Raw genomic sequence first — 19,600 nt, 5'->3', positions numbered from 1 at the left:
ACTAATACTCAAATGGACCATCAAAATGAAGTGTAACCCAATTGTCTCTCATTGTAAAGACAGACACAGCTGAATCATTCTCTAAAACATGTTTCACTCCCTCTCATGTCGTTTTCCAAAAATTAGATTTTTTTAATGTACCAAATTCTGCTATTGCTGTTTTCTGTTTATTTTATAAGGGTTTTAGACGCCATTGTGTGTTATCTATTAAACACTCTGGAAATGATAAAGAAATGCCTTTAGGTTATTTTTTTAAAACCCCATGATAATGACAGCAATTACTCTAATGATAAGATAATCATCTTAGTTTAAATTGATCTGTATCATTGCAATATTTTTCATGATGCAGTTCTGACGGTGGATGTTTCAGTGTCCGCAGTGTTCACCTTGTGTTTTCGATGCTATCTGTTTGTTCAAAATTGAGGAAATGGTTAGCGAGGGACAGAACCACCCCTCCCTGTGTCTTGCTGAGTGTTTACATGCATGTGTGTGCGTGCTAGTGTGTGTGTGTGGGTTGACTGTTGGTCCGTATGGCAGAAGAGTGGCACTGAGAAATGTAATTAAACTAACCCACCCCCTCCCCTCCCATCACTATCTCAATATCTGTCCATCTCCCATTTTCTTTCTCCTGATGTCCAGTGTCTCTTAGTGTTCTGCCACTGTCCTGTCTTCTTTTCAATTGTTGTTTTTTTTTTTAACCTAATTTCATTAGACAAAAACAGTTAAATAGTTGAAAATGGTGTGATTTTACTCTCTTGTTTCAAATGTATTTAAAAAAATCTGGGGAAAAAAGTGTGATGAAAGTCAGCAAAGTCCATTGTTTCTGTTAAATAAATACAGTTGAAATAGACATTTAAGAAATGTTTTCTTCTTTATGTCCATACAATGAAAGACTGAATGTTTCTGTTTTGGACCCCATTCACTTTCATTATAAAGAAAAACAGCTGAAACATTCCCCTAAATATCTTCTTTTGTGTTTTACCCACCCTCACGGTGTTCCAACGATATTTAGATTTTTTTTTTTACAATGCAAGTGAATGTTGTGGCCCCTAATGTCTTTCCAGTATGGAAATATAATTAGACAAATATTCTTCTGGTGACGCGGTGGTGCAGTGGGTAGCACGTTTGCCTCACAGCAAAAAGGTCGCTGATATGAGCCTTGGCTGGATCAGTTGGCATTTCTTTTTGGAGTTTGCATGTTCTCCCTGCGCTCACGTGAGTTTCCTGTCGGATGCTTTGGTTTCTCCCACAAGTCCAAAGACATGCAGTATAGGTGAACTGAAAAAACTAAATTGGGCATAGTCTATGAGTGTGTGTGTGAATGTGTGTGTATGGGTGTTTCCCAGTGATGGGTTGTGGCTAGAGGGGTATCCGCTGCATAAAACATATGCTGGATAAGTTGGCAGTTCATTCCGCTGTGGCGACCCCAGATTAATAAAGGGACTAAGCCGAAAATAAAATGAATGAACAAACCTTCTTCTGAATATCTTATCCTCTTTGTTGTGTTATTTACTCAATCTCATGTTATTTCGAAGATCTATCAAAAACAAAACAAAACTGAGCATTCACTGAAAAGTCACAGGAGTCCGGTAATGTTTTGGACCCTGTTGACTTTCATCATACAGACAAACAGTTTAAACATTCTACAAAGTATCTTTGAATATCTAGTGAATTTTTTCTTAAATCAAGATAAATAATCAGCCAATGGGGTAAGCAAAATAATCTTATCACAAATCGAAAAACAAGATTATTTTGCTTACCCCATTGGCTGATTATTTATCTTGATTTAAGGAAAAATTCACTTCATTTTGGCATATTATTTCTTAAAACAAGATCATATGTTTTGCTTGTCTAGAAAATGCTTCTTGATTTAAGAATTTTTAGATATTTGGACTAGAAACAAGACAAAAAAATCTAAGTAAGAAAAGCATTTTTTTTTCAGTGCAGACAAACATTCTTCCAAATATCTTATACTGTCTGTCATGTTGTTTATTTACTCAATCTTTATTTCAAAGATCTATAAAAAAAAAGAAAAAACGGTCCATTCGATGAAAGTCACAGGCAACCCATACTGTTTTGGACTCCATTGACTTTAATTATAAAGACAAACAGTTGAAACATTCTCTAAAATATCTTCTTTTGTGTTTTACACACTCTTATGTTGTTCCAACGATATTTCGATTTTTTTTCTACAATAAAACTGAATGTTTTGGACCCTAATGTCATTCTTTGAATATCTTATACTGTCCTTTGTGTTGTTTATTTACGCAATCTCATGTTATTTCAAAGATCTATTTTTAAAAAACGGTCCATTCGATGAAAGTCACAGGAGTCCCATATTGTTTTGGACCCCATTGACTTTCATTATATAAACAATAACACTCTTCAAGATCTCCTCTTTTGTGTTTCCCATAAAAAGAAACCATAGCCCTACGTTTGAAGGAGGGACTTGGCGATGAACTCGTTGAACTTGGCCACTGAGCAGCCACCCAGAACACCCTAGCAACCGCATGCCAACACACTCCAAAACACCAAAAAAAAAAAACACCTTTACACCTGTCCAGCAAAACACTAGCACCCATCCCGAACACTACAGCTCTGTGTTAGCCACTTTTGTACATGCAGGCACTAGTTCTCTTCCATTGTTGTCTTCTTTGTCCATTTCTTCTATCCCTCGCTCGCTTTATCTGTCATTCTGGCACGGATGAGCGAAGCAGCACCTTCTCTGTTAGAGCAAGAGAGAGGGATGCAGGGAAGGAGGGTGTGAGGGGGGGTAGTGATGACACTGCATGGTGAAGTCATACTCCATGACATCATCCTCTGGATCCGAGCCAGGAGAGCCAGCTCTCTCTCTCTCTCTCTCTCTCTTTCTCTCTCATCCTCAATCTCATTCTCCCGCTTTACACGCTCTTTCAGGAGGAGCAGGAGTAAAACTCTAGGAGCCTTTTGTTCCCACAATCCCCCACCCAGCACAAGCAGCAGCCCCCTCCCTTCAGCAGTCCGTCTCTGTCTCCCCGACTCTGTCTGTCTGTCCGTCTCTTGTAGAGCCTCAGGGTTTGTGCTTGTAGATGAGTTCTGGCTGCAGCACGATCGATACAAAACACGGCAAGTTGTGTGTCCCTGGTTCCCCTCCGTCTGCACACACAAACGCACTCCGTTCGTTTACTACTCGCTTTTGTGCAACATGTGGTTTAGTGCTCAACGGCTTGAGAGGTGCTGAAGTTCTTGCACATAGACTTTCTTTGTTCGTCTCCATGAAATCAAAACGACCGACATTACTTATTATTGGTTAGCACTGTCGCCTCACTCCAAGAAAGATGTTGGTTCAGGTCCCGGCTGGGTCAGTTGGCATTTCTGTGTAGAGTTTGCATGCTCTCCCTGTATTTGCTTGGGTTTTCTTCGGGTGACCTGGTTTCCCCCACAGTCCAAATACAAACGCTATAGGTGAATTGAATAGACTAAGTTGTCCATAGTGCATGAGTGTGTCTGTGTGTGTCTGTGTGTGTGTGTGTGTGTCTGTGTGTGTGTGCTGCTTAACACATATGCTGGAATAGTTGGGGGTTCATTCCGCTGTGGTGACCTCAGAAGCTGAAGAAAAATGAATGAATGAATGAATGAATGAACATGCTTAGTAGTAAGAGTGGGACAACCTGTCAATCACACAAGCTGTAAAAGAGCACACTGGTTGGTTAGCAGGGGTAAAAGCTACTTTCTCTCCGTTGGGAAACTCTTTGGTAACAATGACTGGTCAACTTTCAAAAATGAAGGCTGAAATGTTGTGCGCTCTGAGATTTTTATCTCGTTAACTGTAACTACAACTATAACTGCAGAATTTTTGCAGAAAAGATGCACTGCCTGTGCTGTAATGCAGAAAATTTACAGAAAGTAAAAGAATACAGAAAGTCTTGTTTGTTTTATTTCGGCTAGAATAAAAGCAGTTTAAAATTTTTTTGTAAGCCATTTTAAGGTCAAAAGTATTAGCCCCTTTAAGCTATATTTATTTTCGATAGTCTAAACTAGAGAACAAACCACCGTTGTACAATAACTTGCCTAATTAACCTAATTAACCTAGTTAAGCCTTTAAATGTCACATTAAGGTGTATAGAAGTGTCTTAAAAAATATCCAGTGAAATATTTACTATCATGATGGCAAAGATAAAATAAATCAGTTATTGGAAATTAGCTATTAAAACTATTATGTTTAGAAAAATAAACAGGGGGGCTAATAATTCTGACTTCAAGTGTGTGCGTGCATGCCTGCGTGTGTGTGTGTGTAAACCGTATATTGTATTGCTCTCACCCCACCCCGCTCCTAAACCCAACCATCACAGGAGACTGTGTGCAGCTTTACTCTCTGATTAAACTCATTCTGTAGGATTTATACGCATTTTGAGAAATGAGGACGTCACCAATGTCCTCATATTTCACCTCCTTTTTGTAATACCTGTGTCATACACATGTCATTATACAGATGTGTGTCCTGATATGTCACAAAAACACACACACACTCACACACACACACACACACACACACAATTATTTTGCTTTTAACTGAAGTATGTTGTGATCCACCTCCTCATTGGTTGGTTTGGTCCATAGGTTTATTGTGCACTATATCTTTATCTGCCTGCTCTACCAAATGTTTGACCATGTTTTGACCGTTTTAAATAATGACTGTTAAAATATTTAATGGAATACTTCAAAAAATAAAGATGATTTTGTATTCAAAAATGTTTTTATTTAGATTGTTTTTAAAGAAATTGTTCTAACACTTACTATTTTTCCGATGTTTTCATAGTATATGTATTAAGTCTGATACTTTTACCATAAACCATCCACCATTTGGTAGAGGTTGTTGTTTTAGGAATAAAAATATTGGGGCAGTTAATAGTGCGGCAGTTAAAGGGTTTTCTTCCCTTTCTTTAAAAAAAAATCCCTATGGGAAAAATACTTCTGATACCACCGCTGATCAGAAAGTAAACAGAACTAATGCACTCTGTGTCAAAACAAGTTTCTGCCTTAAAAGTTGTGTTCAGCTGGTTCTAAATTGTCCAAAATACATGAGTCTGTATGAAGATTTTTGGCATATTTTGTTCAGGCAGTCGTTTAATATGCACCCACTTAAAACAACCGCACACCTCTTCTAAACAAGCTGCTCAATTTGTGTTTGCAGCATGAATGGTGAAAGGCAAATTGCTAACCTAAAATTAGCAAATGTGCCTGTATATGATGAATGTCCCAGCAAAAAGCTAAAGTTAGATGGCTGTTAGAAGGTCCATATGTGAACAAAATGACATGTAGATTAGTATGTATATAATCAATATTTGAACTGATATACGTATGTAGTTTTTCAGTTATGTTTCAGTGATTGTCTTGATTCTTGTGTGGTCATTGCCAGTAGTTGTATTTGGTCTCAATTTCCATTTCTTTCCTTTACTAGTTTGTAATGTGTGATCATGTTAAATAACTTTATGCAAAAGCAAGAAAGAATTTATGTAATCGATTTACTGATAAAACAATTGAAAACCTTACTGATACAAAATTGTGTTTTGTTAACTTTGTTTATTATGCACAATAATAGTAAATAAAAACTACACTCACCGGCCACTTTATTAGGTATACTGTCCAACTGCTGGTTAATGCAAATTTCTAGTCAGCCAATCACACGGCAGCAACTCAATGTATTTAGGCATGTAGACATGGTCAAGACGATCTGCTGCAGTTCAAACCGAGCATCAGAATGGGGAAGAAAGGTGATTTAAGTGACATGATGCCAGACGGGCTGGTCTGAGTATTTCAGAAACTGTTAATCTACTGGGATTTTCATGCACAACCATCTCTAGGGTTTACAGAGAATAGTCAGAAAAAGAGAAAATATCCAGTGAGTGGCTGTTCTGTTGGAGCAAATATCTTGTTGATGCCAGAGGTCAGGGGAGAATGGCCAGACTGGTTCCAGCTGATAGAAGGCCAACAGTAACTGAAATAACCACTCGTTACAATCCAGGTCTGCAGAAGAGCATCTCTGAACGCACAACATGTCAAACCTTGAGGCTACAGCAGCAGAAGACCACACTGTGTGCCACTCCTGTCAGCTAAGAACAGAAAACTGAGGCTACAATTCACACACCAAAATTTGACCATATTAAATTGGAAAACGTTGCCTGGTCTGACGAATCTCAATTTCTGCTGTGACATTCAGATGGTCGGGTCAGATTTTGACATCAACAACATGAAAGCATGGATCCATCCTGCCTTGTATCAATGGTTCAGGCTGGTGGTGCAGGTGTAATGGTGTAGTGGATATTTTCTTGGCACAATTTGGGCCCATTAGTACCAATTGAACTTTGTGTCAACACCACAGCCTACCTGAGTATTGCTGCTGACCATGTCCATCCCTTTATGACCATAGTGTACTCCTTATCTCATTGCTACTTCCAGGAGGATAACGCGCCATGTCATAAAGTGTGAATTATCTCAGACTGGTTTCTTGAACATCACAATGAGTTCACTGTACTCAAATGGCCTCCACAGTCACCTGAGCTCAATCTAATAGAGCATCTTTGGGATGTGGTGAAGCAGGAGATTCACATCACAGATGTGCAGCCGACAAACCTGCAGCAACTGTGTGATGCTATCATGTCAATATGGATCAAAATCTCTGAGGAATATTTTCAGTATCTTGTTGAATCTATTCCATGAAGGATTAAGGCAGTTCTGAAGGCAAAATGGGGTCCAACCCGGTACTGGTACGGTGGAAGTGGCTGGTGAGTGTATATGTGTGTGTGTGTGTGTGTGTGTGTGTGTGTGTGTGTGTGTGTGTGTGTGTGTGTGTGTATATATAATCACTTTTTTAAAGGTGGTTATTTATTTAACCCAATGGTTGAGTTAAAAATAGTTGGTGTTGTTTTGTTGGGTTATTTATTTAATAACTCAGCCAGGTGGGTTAAAAATTTAGAAATTCAATGTCAACTAATCCAACTGACACAAACTTTTTCTTTCCAGAAAATCTTTAGAAGTATAATATTGCTCTTTTAAGGCAGGGAAAGAAAGATATCCTTAGTCCTCACATGTGCTCTCACATATGGTATCCAACCGAGTTCAAATATTCCCCAGAATCTTTTAATAAATAATCAACAATTAACATTAAAAATGCAAAAATAATTGGTTACTTTTACTGTATCTTACAAAAAGGTTTAATGGGGAGTTTTCTGTTGATATATTGTTTCATTTAAATATGCCGTAATCGATTTCCATCGTCAGCGACTGAGGACTTTTCTATAGACTCACAGAGCTCCTATCTGTCAAAGAAACATAAATACATTTTCATTACACTTATTTTACTCCTCTATATAAACATTTTATCCACGATACTGACAATAATAATGTGTAGCGGTTCCTTTAAATTTATGTTTGTTTTCTTTCTGTGACCTGCCTCTCATAAATTTGACTTAATGAGCAGCGTGTTCACAATATGAGAGCAGGGATCATGCTGTCAAACCTGTTCCTCTGAATCTTGCAGAACCAGATCACCAAGCGCTCTTCCACCACAGAGACCTGCTGTGACGATGGTCTCTATAGCAAAACAGTCACCAGGTGCCGCTTCTGCTGCTTCATGTGCTGGCGTCAAGCCTGCGAAACAACACCAACTCCCAAAAAGTTTTGTGTAATGAAAAGAAATCAGGAGTTTGACATTTGTTAATTCTCATTTCACTTGTAGTTTTAAGAGTATAAAGCTTTTTTTTTTACAGTGTGTAATTTTAAATAGTTACTGGTTTCCCAACATTTTTCTAAATATTCTCTTTTGTGTTTAACAGAAGTAAGAAACTTCAGGAGGTTGAAAACAAGTGAAGGGTGAGTAAATAGTGACAGAAGTCAGTTTGGGGTGAACTATCCTTTTAAATCCATAGTAGAAAGAAAACACTATGAAAGTCAATGGTTACAGGTTTTCCAACATTTTTCTAAGTATCTTCTTTTGTGTTTAACAGAATAAAGAAACTCAAGGAAGGTTTGAACAAGTGAAGGGTGAGTAAATTATGACACTGATCAATTTGGGGTGAACTATCCATTTAAATCCATAGTAGAAAAAACACTGAAAGTCAAATGGTTACAAGTTTTCCAACATTTTACTAAGTATCTTTTTTGTGTTTAACAGAAGAAAGACACTTAAGTTGGGTTTAAACAATTGAAGGATGAGTAAATAATGACAGAATATTCAATTTGGGGTGGACTATCCCTTTAAATCAATAGGAAAAAACACTATGAAAGTCAATGGTTACAGGTTTTTTAACATTTTTCTAAGTTTCTTCTTTGTTTAACAGAAGAAAGAAACTTAAGTAGGGTTTAAACAAATGAAAGGTGAGTAAATAATCACAATGTTTAATTTGGGGTGAAAAATCTTTTTAAATCTACAGTAGAAAAAAACACTGAAACTCAATGGTCACAGGTTTTCAAACATGTTTCTAAGTATCTTTTTTTGTATTAACAGAAGTAAGAAATTCAAGAAGGGTTTAAACAAGTGAAGGGAGAGTAAATTATGACAGAATGTTCAATACGGTGTAAACTATCCCTTTAAATGCATAGCAGAAATAAACACAAAGTCAATAGTTACAGGTTTTTCAACATTTTTCTAAGTGTCTACTTTGTGTTTAACAGAAGAAAGAAACTCAAGTAGGGTTTAAACAAGTGTAGGGTGAGTTAATATTGACAGAATGTTAAATTGGGGGTGAACAATCTCTTTAAATCCATAGTAGAAAAAAAACACTGAAAGTCAATGGTTACAGGTTTTCCAACATATTTCTAAGTGTCTACTTTTGTGTTTAACAGAAGAAAGAAATTCAAGTAGGGTTTAAACAAGCGAAGGGTAAATAAATAATGACAGAATGTTAAATTGGGGATGAACTATCCCTGTGAATGCTTTACTATGTTGAGCATGCTAAAAAAGTAAACTCATTCGTCTGTCCTCCTTGTGTAAATCTTTGTTTACGCGTCACTAATATGAAAACGGACATTCTGATTGGATGAGCAGAAGTCTCGCATGTTATTATAGACCTAAAATGTTCCTCGTAACGTGGACCTGGCCTGACTGGACCTCGCCACGGTACAAACTCTCACAAACCTGTAATTTAGTTCCAAATCGTCCGGCTGCTCGCTGCTCATATAATGATAGAGAGAAAGAGAGAACAAGCTCAATGTGTCGCATTTAAAAAGTACAGCCAAGATCTGAATAACATCACATGGATTCACTCATCAATAAAGCTCTTGTTAACTGCTCTGAAACATCATATAAGTCAAACGCTGAACAGCGGTAATGAGACGGTTATGAGACAGGATTACGTAAGGCACAAACCCACATGTGCTTATGCTCAGGAAACAGAGAGCATTTGCAATCAATACAGGCGTGTACACTTTATACATTGACCAGAAAATGCTCATTTGATGCATATGAAGCCTGTAAATATTAATTTAGTCTAGAAATGTGTATAGCAGATGTTAAAAATAAGCAAACATATGTCTATTATTGCATATTAGAGCACATCGATAAATGTGTTCATGTTTAATACTAATGTAAATTTAATTTAATAATTCATGATCATAATTATAACAAATAGTCATGATTTATTAGTATTTAGTAGCACTCGTTGAGGTGCATTTATACATATGTTTTATCCAAATATTTAATTCAATTAGTTTTATACATATTTTAATAAAAATTCACAAAGCCATAAATGCACATTATTGTTAGTACTCATACTTAGAGTTTAATGTACATTGCCTGTAAAAAAGTCTTGTCGTTAATCCCAGTTGTAAGAGCAACAAATAATAACTTGACTTCTGGATGATCATTTGGAGAAGTGGCAGAAGGTCGATTTTTCAGATGAATCATCTTTTGAACTGCATCACAATTATCACAAATACTGTAGAAGACCTGTTGGAACCCGCATGGACCCAAGATTCTCACAAAAATAAGTCACGTTTGGTGAAGGAAAAATCATGGTTTGGGGTTACATTCAGTGTGGAGGCGTGTGAAAGATCTGCAGAGTTTATGCCAACATCAACAGCCTGAGGTATCAAGACATTTGTGCTGCCCATTACATTATAAACCACAGGAGAGGGCAAGTTATTCAGCAGGATGGCGCTTCTTCTCATACTTCAGCCTCCACATCAAAGTTCCTGAAAGCAAAGTAGGTCAAGGTGCTCCAGAATTGGCCAGCCCAGTCACCAGTAATGAACATTATTGAGCATGTCTGGGGTAAGATGGACGTGGAGGCATTGTAGATTAATTCAAAGAATCTTGATGAACTCTGGGAGTCCTGCAAGAACACTTTCTTTGCCATTCCAGATGACTTTATTAATACGTTATTTGAGTCATTGCAGAGATACATGGATGCAGTCCTCCAAGCTCATGGCAGTCATATACAATATTAACTCTTTTTCCATTGCACCATGACTTTATATTCTATACTGTACATTATTTCGGTTAAATGACAAGACTTTTGTCTAAGCAAAGTCAGACCTTACTGTCCTAATTATTAAGTAAAAATCAAGGCATGATCATATTTTATTTTGGTCAAATAAGCGTAATCTAGAGGCCTTTGCCTTTCATATAAGCAACTTCTGATACCAAATGATCAACCAGAAGTCAAGTTATAATTTATTATTTCTAAAACTTGGATAAGCGACAAGGCTTTTGTCAGGTAGTGTATTCATTGTAATTTCTGTGTAAAATAATAAGCAAAATTATTGCTGTTACTGTTATTATTACTATTATTATTATTATTATGCTTTAGTCCATTAGTGTATTAATAGTTCACATTTGAACTGTGAGTCATTCTTGATGGTGAGTCAGAAAATGTGATACGCATGAAATATGCAAGGGCAAAAGGGCCTCCTTTAACTTTTTTTGCTGTTTCACATAAATGTGGATGAATCAGTGATGTAGAAAATATCATTCGTTTATTTATTTTTCACTAATGCTTTGTCAAATGGAACTTCATGGAAAAATCCAGCAGTTGAACATTCTTTGAAAGAGACAAAAAAATTGTTTGTGTGTGTGTGTGTGTGTGTGTGTGTGTGTGTTTGTGTGTGTTTGTGTGTGTGTGTTTGTGTGTGTGTGTGTGTGTGTGTGTGTGTGTGTGTGTGTGTGTGTGTGTGTGTGTGTGTGTGTGTGTGTGTGAGTCATTATTGATTGTGACTCACGGGTGCAGTACTTTTAGATAAAGAGCTTTCAAAAACACACATACGCAGGACACATTTAACAACTATAAATCATATTATATTATATTATATTATATTATATATAAATATTTAACACAATAAAATTGCAAGAGTTCTTCATCTATATCTTGCATTTTTATAGTCAGGTTTTTTTTTTTCTTGTCTATTTTTTATTCATTTACTGACGACGTGATGTGTTTCTACGACTCCATTCACAGCTTATCTCTTTGTTTTGCTTCATTTCAGCGTTTGAACCGATCCTGTGAATGTCCAGATCTGCAGTTTTGATGTGTTGGATGCGTGTGGGAGGAAAGGCAGCGGGGTGTGCGTGTGACCAGCTGAAGTGTGTGTATCTGAAACGCTGGGTGAGTACAAAGGGACATTTACGCCTGTGTCCACTGAACAAAGCCGAGCGTTCAGTCTGGAGGGCTCCATCATCCCCTCAGCACCTCACTCTTTCTGTCCGATTTTTGCACACTCACTTTCTCCTCTTCTACTTAAATCAGTAATGTTGGTTTGCCACAGAAAGCCATGCAGCCTCATGGTACAGCTGTACACATATTAATGCAGTTGTGCGAAACTGCTTAAGTTATCAGGGTCACACTTTACAATAAGGTTCATTAGTTAATGTTAATAAATGCATTTACTAACACGAACAAACAAAGAACAATACATTTACTACAGTATTTGTTTATGTTAGTTAACGTTAGTTAATGAAAATACAGTAGTTCATTGTTAGTTCATGTTAACTCATGGTCCATTAACTAATGTTAACAAGCATGGAGTTGGATGTTAATAATGCATTAATAAATGTTCAATTATGATTAATAAATGCTGTACATGTGTTGTTCATGATTAGTTCATGTTAGTAAATGCATTATGGACCTTATTGTAAAGTGTTACCGTTATCAGGATATTGCTGGTTTGGAAAGCAAAGGTTAAAATTGTTTTGAAACTATTACAAATTCAAATTTATTTATCACATACATAATATGATACGCAGTAAAATGCCTACACAAATACTCGTGACTTGAAAATAATAACAACAATAACAATAATAACGATAATCTGAATTATGGAGAAATAGAAGAGATGCAATAGAAAATATTTGAGTGAATTACAAATTATGCTCCTGTATTTATGGCATGTGCCCTGAATAAAAAAAGCTTTTACATCAGCATTTACTGAAATTTACAACAACAAAAAATCATAGAAACACCACATTAATGCATTTATAAATTATATTTAAAAATGTAAATGGTTGTTGTGCTTTTTGTAACAGAATTCCGCAGTTTAACATTGTTTACTTTCTTTTTTTAAATTAGGGACAAGTTTTTTTTTCAACATTATACAGTGTATGCGGAAAGTCTTCATAGCACTTCATTTTTTCCACTTTTTTTATGTTACAGCCTTATTCCAAAATGGATTAAATTAATTTATTTCCTCAAAATTCTACACACAATACCCCATAATGACAATGTGAAAAAAGATTTATTGAAATTGTTGCAAATTTATTAAAAAAACAAAAAACCTGAAAAATCACATGTCCATAAGTATTCACAGCCTTTGCTCAATACTTTGTTGATGCACCTTTAGGAAGATAGATAGATAGATAGATAGATAGATAGATAGACAGACAGACAGACAGACAGACAGACAGACAGACAGACAGACAGACAGACAGACAGACAGACAGACAGACAGGCAGGCAGATCGACAGATCGATCGATCGATATGTAGGTAGAGTTTTTTTCACTTCAAACAGGTTCATCATTGGCCACTAAGACAGTCTCATGTGTTTCAGAATCTGATCTGGAGTCTGCTCGCTGCATTTGTCCAGGCAGAAGCAAACTCTGAGTCAGCGTTTGTGTTTGTCTGAGGTGGTCTCTCTGATTTTACCCACTGTCCTCCACATGGCTGTGCTGTGGGCTGCTGTTAGCATCAGTACCATGCTGACCCTCGATTATCCGGCATCTGCATGTGACCGATCACTCCTGATCAGGAGACTCTCATCAACAGTGGGAAAGACCAGCACATTTAACTCCCTTACAGAAAAAACACCACTGACCATAGATGTACTGCTGTGATCTCAGAACCTGCTGCAGCTGTGGGAATTACATGTGACAATGTTAAGCATAATGTGACCCAAAATGCCTATTCTGTTATGAATTAACGCTGTTATTACTATTTAACGATCATCATAACCACTTTAATTCCTTAAGAGTTTCAATATTTTGACTTTTAAAAAAAACGTGTGTACATTTATATATAGTGTTCAGCGTAATTGAGTATACACAATTTTAAAAATGAATATTTTATTAATTTTTAATTTAATAAAGGCTGTGTATTTTGGTGCATTTAAACAAAATAATTTATTAAACAAATAGATTTATTAAAATAATATTTTAGTCATCAAACATATTAGGAAAATTGAAGGATAATAAACTTAAATTCAAGCAAAATATTGCCCAAAAACATTTTTACAACCTACAAAATTTCAACAATTTTTTTTCATTTCTTTGCTTCTCTTCATTTTACTCTTTAAAATTTGTGTTTATTATTTTTCTATAACATAAATTTGGGTGTACTAGTTTGTGGACCGTTATCGTAGGTTATTTTGTTAGATAAGCTCCCCATTTGGCTTTAATGCTGACTGATCTAATGTATATGCACAAATATAATATTGTAGAGCTTCCTATTATAAAGATGAATTTAAAAAAGAGATTAGTGAGGGATGTACTTATATATGCTGAGCACTGTAAATTATCTTTGCAACAAATTACAAAAAAACAAATTACCGTTTGTGCGGGGTGCTGCTAATGCAGCGTCTATGGTGGCAGGACAGTACATTTGACCTGTACTTAATCTGTCTATTTGACCACTAGTCTAGTTTTGGGCTATTCTTGATGTCTATTAGATTTTCACTGACAGCCCAAGTTTAGCATTGTTTTAGCCAAGCTGTCTACTTTTTAGATGTCTATTAGACGTCTATTAAACACAAAATTGTTTTCTGGGTGTTCTCCCCACAATCGCATAGGTTTCCTCCGGGTGCTCCGGTTTCCCCCACTGTCCAAAGAAATGCTCCATAGCTGAGTTGAATAAACTAAATTGGCTGTAGTGTATGAGTGTGTGTGTGAATGTATGAATATTTCCCAGTACTGGGCTGCGGGCAGAATGGCATTCTTTGCGCAAAATATATGCCGGAATTGTTGGTAGTTTATTCCACTGTGGCAACGCCTGATAAATAGGGCACTAAGCTGAAGGAAAATGAATGGTCAGTGTTAATTTTGTCAAGGAAAATGGCTCCCTTAACATGACTAAATGTGCATTCTCTGATCCTCTCAGCTAATGATTGAACAGCGTATTGCAGTATTATAATAAAAAATAATGTTGGTTAGCTTTTTTCTTCTTGACTATTAGACTATTTTTATTCATCAGATGAGCAGATCAGATCGCTAGTCACATTACTAGCACAGAGGACCTGTCAGGCTTCTGTTTATGTCAAGCTATAAGCAACAAACATTTCCCCCCTTATTTTCACTGATGAAATTAACACTGATGCTATTAATCTAATACTGCACTTTTGTTTATCATCATACTATGGCCAAGTGGTTTTATTTAAAGACTTTTAAGGTCATTGTAGTGCTTTGTACTGTAACATCTCTGTAGTGAAATCACTAGTAGCCCACAGAGGCCCTTCAAGTGCTGTTATAAAGAGACAGGTTATAGAATAAATGCCCTTTGACCTTATTCCTATACAGTGGTTGTTTTGCTGTAACAGCAAGCAGGCGAACTCAGAGGTTCCGCCACTATAATTATCTCTCTCTTATGTTGTGTGCTGGAGTGGGTTGCAGGCTGATGGAGGGTGATTCAGTCTGAACTGAATGACTGCTCTAACAGAACGGCACCAGTGACCTTATGGAAGCATCATCATCTCACCCTGTGGCCATCTGGTAGTGTGATCCTCTCTCTCAAACACACACACACATCCACCTCTCTCTCGAATGCATGCACGCTTACACACTCTTACACAAACACAGTCCTAAACGTGAGCTCATATACATGAGCAAGAACAAAAACACATGCTTACACACTGGTTCTCTCTTTCCCACTTGTAGACATGTGCATGCGCTTACTGTAGATGAGTGTACAAGACCAAAGAATTATTTTATATTTATAAGAATTATTTCATTTTTATTAGTATATCATTTTTATAAAATGTATCAAAACGTTTATATGCTTGAATGAATCCTGAATAATATAATACAGAATACTGAATGGCAGATGTTTAATGAATAGTACATTTTTTAAAAACTATTATATGTAAGCTGCCAACAATATTTAAAGCTGTCAGGTAAAGGGCGACTGTGTGCATGTATTAATATCTCAACTTCAGCATTTTTATTATTTTACTAAACTTACACAGAACACTAAAAAATGAAGTTTGCTGTTTGTTCAAACTGCTGATTTAAAATTAGCTGAAACAACACAGTTTGTGACTTTTTGGGGACAACTTAATTGTTTTATTCTCAATCCACTTAAATTTCTAAAGGCTATTAAGTTAACTTAATTCCTTCATGTTGACCCAGCACAAATGAATTGTGTGGAACCCTCCATTTTTCACAGTATAGGACAAGACCAGGACTGTCCAATCCTGCTCCTGGAGGACTAGATTTCTGCAGAATGTGTCGACACACCAGAGCCCAGCTAATCAGTGTAGAGCTTACCTCTTGATTGATTAAAGAAGACAGTTTAATAAATCGACAGTTTTGCGACAGGTAAACAATTAAAGCATCCATTTATTAAAGGGATTATTTACCCAAAACTGAAAATTCTGTCATCATTTACACTTTCTCCACTTATTCCAAACCTTTATGAGCTTCTTTCTTATATTATTATAAGATATTTTTAAGAAGACTGAAAGTCTGTAACCACATAATTATTTAATTACATCATTTTATTTCATTATTACTTTCATAATTATTCGTTTTTTTCAGCATTCTTCAAAATATCTTCTTTTGTGTGAACAGATGAATCTCATATAGGTTTGGAACCACTTGAGGGTGAGTAAATAGGGAGTACATTTTCATTTTGGGGTGAACTACCCCTATTACTGTTTCCATATTTCCTGATTTGAGGGCACTTTTAGTTTATTTATGCTTTTGAATTGCATTATGGGGAATTGAACTAAGCTTCATCAACTTTTGATGTTAAAATGTTTTATTATCTACTTTAGCAACGTGATTTCTTTGGCATTCAAAGTAGTGTGCTTTACAGAAAAAAAAACACAAGCATTACTGAGTTCATTTTCATGTTGACACAACACAAATAACACATGAAATTTTGGAGCATTTTTATGACCACGTCTGTCCCAAACCTGCATTTCATGTCTGCTTCATATATTTTCCACATGTGATTTTAAGGCGATCTCTACAATGTACAATCCAAAAAGTTAAGGTTACTCAAACCATTTGAGGAAACTGATTGCAACAAACCAAGTTTAAAAACTAATCCTATACTGTGAACTTAATCCATTAGAGTAAATGAAGCAATCTGAGTACAGTGAAACACAATAAATGAAGAAAACTCAAACCAGCTGTACTGTAAAAAGCGATTAGTTACTTAAAGCGAGTAAACCAATTGCCTTAAAAGCAACAAGTTGACTTTACAAAAATAATGTAAGCAAATCCATTATTACTTGGAACTGTTAAGTTGACTTAATTTTTATAATTATGCTAATTGAACTCACTTTTTAAAAATAAAAGTAATCACTTTTTCTAATACACCTTTATTATATTTGTTTTTTCCCCAGCTTTTCTGTATCTAGCAAAATGACAAAGTAAAATAAACCTGCTCTTCCAGACTCCAGTGTGTCTTCTAAATTCAATACAGGCTATAATTATAGATTTTATAGATTTAATGAAACACCAAATATGTAATATTGTATTAATTACAGTAATTACTTGAAAACAGACGTGCTGAAATAGTCTAACAGGGTAAAAAGGTTTTTATTAGCATAATTATAAAAATTAAGTCAACTTAACATTTTCAAGTTACAATGGATTTACTTACATTATTTTTGGAAAAACAATTTGCTGCTTTTAAGGCAATTGGTTTACTCGCTTTAAGTAACTAATCACTTTTTACAGTGTACTGTTAAGGCAACTCAAACCGTTTGAGGAAACCGATTGCTACAAACCATTTGAGATAAACTTATCTATATGAGTACTGTGAACTTACTCTATTTAAGTTGAAGTAATGAGGTATTTAATTAAGTCATTACCTTCAACACTGAGTTCAAAACTCTTTTCAAATGAGTAGAATTAACTTTCAGTCAATTTTGAGTTAAATACACTCATTTCATTTGATAAAGTTGACTACTGGGTTTTATAGTGTAAAAACAAGTACTAAATTCTAAAATAAAAGGTTTTTGTACCATTATTTGCATGACAATCCAAGACCATAAAATGCATCAATTCAATCTCCTAAAAAAGGTTTATAATTGTCACTTTTTTACTTTTAATTGTCAAAGGTTGTAAATGCAGAGATCAAGGTCTGATAATGCAGTTCAAACACAAGTTTTAATGACTTTTAATGAACTCCTATGGTCTGAATGTCACACAACTCTGACAAAAAGTCAATAGAGGTAAAAGGGTGTATTGTGATTGGTTATGAAGAACACATGTGATCCAAGTCGGCTGTTTTGCTTTCTCCAATAGTAGAGCTGCAGACTCCTCCATCTCCCAAATCCGGACCATCTTCACTAGAAACTTTCAGGCAAGTTCAAGCTAAACGCTGCATGGATTTTCTCTGCAGGAGCAGGATTGGACATCCCTGAACAAGATAAATGCACCACAATAAAAGCTGAAACATTGAGATAATCAAATAAAACGCAACCCGTCAAAATGTATGCAATATCTTTTTAAGTCATTTAAAGGGATGATTTACTATTGGACTTCTTTCTTCTGTTGAGCACAAAAGAAGATCTTTCGAAAAATGTTATAACCATTGACTTACATAGTTTATCCTATTATAGTAGTAGATGGTTACAGGTGTCCAGCTTTATTCAAAATATCTTCTTTGTGTTCAACAGATTAAAGAAGCTACTTAAGGTTTTAATATATATGAATAGTTTTTTTTTTGTGTCTTTTTTGGGGGGCGGGGTGGGGGGGGTGAACTATCCCTTTGAATATGTGGTTTTCACAATGTTGTGGCATCTTAGAAAACTAGTTTGTGTTTAAAGTAGGTGACAAAACATTATTGACTGTTCCAAGATGAAGCATACATATGAAAACTGAGAAAAAGATGCAAGATATCGATTTGGGACAACATTAAAGTAATGGCAGTTTTTATTGCATGGCGTGCAAAACTTGGCATAGAAACAATTTTCACTCAGAAGTTGCAGCAAGGGTAGGGAGAAAAACTAAAATGACATGTTCTTGTAAATCCCACTCTGCATTAGATTTCAACTTTAAATTAGGGCATCTTTAAACCTGACTAAAGTTTTGTCGTTGTTCCCAGTTGTAAGAGCAACAAATACTAACGACTACTAGTTGATCATTTGGAGAAGTGGCAGAAGGTCGATTTTTCTGATGAATCATCTGTTGAGCTGCATCCCAATCATCACAAATACTGCAGAAGACCTATTGTAACCGCATGGACCCAAGATTCTCACAGAAATCAGTCAAGTTTGGTGAAGAATAAATCTTATGGGGGTGTGCGAGAGATCTGCAGAGTTTATGGCAAGAGCAACAGTCTGAGGTATCAAGACATTTGTGCTGCCCATTACATTATAAACCACAGCAGAAGGCAAATTCTACAGCAGGAGAATTCTCCTTCTCATACTTCAGCCTCCACATCAAAGTTCCTGAAAGCAAAGAAGGTCAAGGTGCTCCAGGATTGGCCAGCCCAGTCACCAGTAATGAACATTATTGAGCAAGTCTGGGGTAAGATGAAGGAGGCATTGAAAATGAATCCTAAGGATCCTAAGGAACTCTGGGAGTCCTGCAAGAACACTTTCTTTGCCATTCCAGATGACTTTATTAATAAGTTATTTGAGTCATTGCAGAGATACATAGATGCAGTTGACCACGCTCATGGGAGTCATGCACAATATTGGATAGATTTTTTTTTCACTGCATCATGACTTTATATTCTATACTGTACATTATTTCTGTTACTTGACAAGACTTTTGTCTAAGCAAAGTCAGACCTTACTGTCCTAATTAAAGAATTATAAATCAAGGCATGATCATGTTTTATTTTGGTGAAAAAAGCGTAATCTAGAGGCCTTTGCCTTTCATGTAAGCCACTTCTGATACCAAATGATCAACTAGAAGTCAGGTTACTATTCCTTATTCCTAAATTTTGGATAAGCGACAAGATT

General features: G+C 35.9%; 1 protein-coding gene across 10 annotated transcripts in view; it reads left to right on the top strand.

Annotated features, from left to right (window-relative positions):
• The window catches only part of LOC137495289 (uncharacterized), a 70,974-nt gene extending 52,852 nt beyond the window's left edge, over positions 1 to 18,122 (top strand). For 3 of the 10 annotated variants that reach the window (XM_087237706.1, XM_087237704.1, XM_087237705.1), the window contains 5 exons: positions 7,520 to 7,663; positions 7,815 to 7,851; positions 7,986 to 8,022; positions 11,461 to 11,579; positions 13,019 to 14,329. In XM_087237706.1, the coding sequence (XP_087093832.1) occupies positions 7,520 to 7,663; positions 7,815 to 7,848 (178 nt within the window). In that variant the 3' untranslated portion in view covers positions 7,849 to 7,851; positions 7,986 to 8,022; positions 11,461 to 11,579; positions 13,019 to 14,329. Of the gene's footprint in view, positions 1 to 7,519; positions 7,664 to 7,814; positions 7,852 to 7,985; positions 8,023 to 11,460; positions 11,580 to 13,018; positions 14,330 to 15,058; positions 15,168 to 15,840; positions 16,037 to 17,933 lie in introns of those variants that run through there. The other 7 variants (XM_087237714.1, XM_087237712.1, XM_087237713.1 and 4 more) reach the window with 5 other exon arrangements.
• The last annotated feature ends 1,478 nt before the right edge of the window (positions 18,123 to 19,600 follow it).

The sequence above is a fragment of the Danio rerio genome, chromosome 1 (assembly GCF_052040795.2).
Source record: "Danio rerio strain M-AB ecotype USA chromosome 1, GRCz13ab, whole genome shotgun sequence".
NCBI lineage: Eukaryota > Metazoa > Chordata > Actinopteri > Cypriniformes > Danionidae > Danio > Danio rerio.
This window is presented reverse-complemented; position numbering and strand designations above follow the sequence as displayed.